This window comes from Vombatus ursinus, unplaced genomic scaffold (assembly GCF_900497805.2).
Source record: "Vombatus ursinus unplaced genomic scaffold, bare-nosed wombat genome assembly UNPS02003037.1, whole genome shotgun sequence".
Classification (NCBI taxonomy): Eukaryota; Metazoa; Chordata; class Mammalia; order Diprotodontia; family Vombatidae; genus Vombatus; species Vombatus ursinus.
In genome coordinates, this window is record NW_020942815.1 from 1 (window position 1) to 1,738 (window position 1,738).

Consider the following 1,738-nt stretch of genomic DNA (forward strand, 5'->3'; position numbering starts at 1 on the left):
TGCTGTTTTACTACCATAGCGGATGGAGCGTGGCACTCCGGCTGGGACAGAACTCGCTGGTGGAGGGAGTGTAGCAGAGAGGCTCACAGGTTAGTGAGCAGCCAGTCCAGCAGTTGCCTTCTAGCCATGTTCCCGACTGCTTCATCGAGTTGTTGTTCTTTGGCAAACTTCATCACCTCTTGGAGGAGATCTCCAACACTGTAGCCCTTCTCAGCAGCCTTGGCTGACACTTCAGGAAGCTGCAGAAAGAAAGAAGACAGAGAGAAACAGGGAAAGAAAGAAAGAGAGAGAGAAGGAAGGAAAGAAAGAAAAAACAGGGCTTCATTTAGCCTGGGCTGTGGACAATATTACTGGAGGAGCTGCTGTGAAAAAAAGGACCATCAAAATCATCGAAGTCCCAAGGGCAGAAGACGGATGTCCCAACCTAATTGCGCCCATGCTATTTTCCAATGAGTGTCTGCTCTGAGGGGTTCTGGCCCCATATGCTCTAAGAGCCATGACATCGGCCGGCCTCCTCCATCCCCAGGGGCTCTCCCTCCCCTCCCCCCCCCGAGGCCCACCCCACCCTGCTTCTCCCTGCAGAGCTGAGGACTTTTGTGCTCACCTTCTCGAGCTGACCATCCTCATCTCCCATAAAATAGAGCATGGGAACCTCGAGCTGGGACGCGGCAATCCATTGGAGCACAGCTTGGAGCTGCTTCTTCAGGTTGCTGGTAGAAGATTGGTTGTTCACAATGACTTCAGGCCCTGGGTTATCGTGACGCGAATGGGACATCATGGCATCCTGAGCACACCTGGAACTGCCGGCCTGGAAACTGAGTCCAAGTTCCTGCAGCTCAGCGAGGCCCGCCCCGTTGTGGCTGTATTTGGCCATGATGACGCACAGCTTCATCACAGATTCCACCAGCTGGTCTACAAACTGTTGGTTTACTTGCTTCTTGCCGCTGATGAAATCAAATTCTTGATGGTCGTGGGAGTGCTCCTCACCCCTGTCGGAGCACTTCGACGTAGAAGAGGAGACTTTGGGTTTTGATTCATCCCTTTTGCTCTCACTTTCGCATTGGTCATCCAAGCTGAATGGACTCTCATTCAGGAGCTTCTGGATAAGCATCAAAACGATGTTTGACATGTCCAGTTTTTGAGTGTCCAGCTCTTTGGGGGAAGTGGATGGACCAGCATGTTGACCGCTTTGTGATTCCAGATGTTTCATGGAGAGCGCCTTCGCACTTTGGCCACTGCCAGTTTTCTCATAATGGGCACCCTGGACCATGCAGCCCATTGTGGATCCAGGCTGTTCAGGTTCTTCAAGGATGTCTTTGCCCTTGGCCTGCTGGGTCAGATGGTACTGGATTAGCGTCAGGGCTGAGACAATCAGGTCCTTGGCCAATGAATCAGTGGAAGGGCTGATCTTCTCCCTCTTAGAATCTTCCCGGCTGGTGCCTGCTTTGCTATGCATCTTGGTCTGACCACCACCCGTTTGTTTCTGGTTCCACATGGTAAGGCTCTCTTTAAGGACCTGTTCACTGACCTTTTCAGCACCAGTCGGGAAGATTCTAAGAGGGAGAAGATCAGCCCTTCCACTGATTCATTGGCCAAGGACCTGATTGTCTCAGCCCTGACGCTAATCCAGTACCATCTGACCCAGCAGGCCAAGGGCAAAGACGTCCTTGAAGAACCTGAACAGCCTGGATCCACAATGGGCTGCATGGTCCAGGGTGCCCATTATGAGAAAACTGGC

The 1,738-nt window shown here is 52.3% G+C and overlaps 1 protein-coding gene across 1 annotated transcript; it reads right to left on the reverse strand.

Annotated features, from left to right (window-relative positions):
* Nucleotides 1-6: 6 nt before the first annotated feature.
* LOC114049231 (A-kinase anchor protein 4-like) lies at nucleotides 7-1,538 on the reverse strand. The gene is made up of 2 exons (XM_027870454.1): nucleotides 605-1,538; nucleotides 7-239 (listed from the first exon to the last, which is right to left on the reverse strand). The coding sequence occupies exons 1-2, from the start codon at nucleotides 1,493-1,495 to the stop codon at nucleotides 84-86; spliced, it is 1,047 nt and encodes a 348-aa protein (XP_027726255.1). The 5' UTR covers nucleotides 1,496-1,538; the 3' UTR covers nucleotides 7-83.
* Nucleotides 1,539-1,738: the final 200 nt, after the last annotated feature.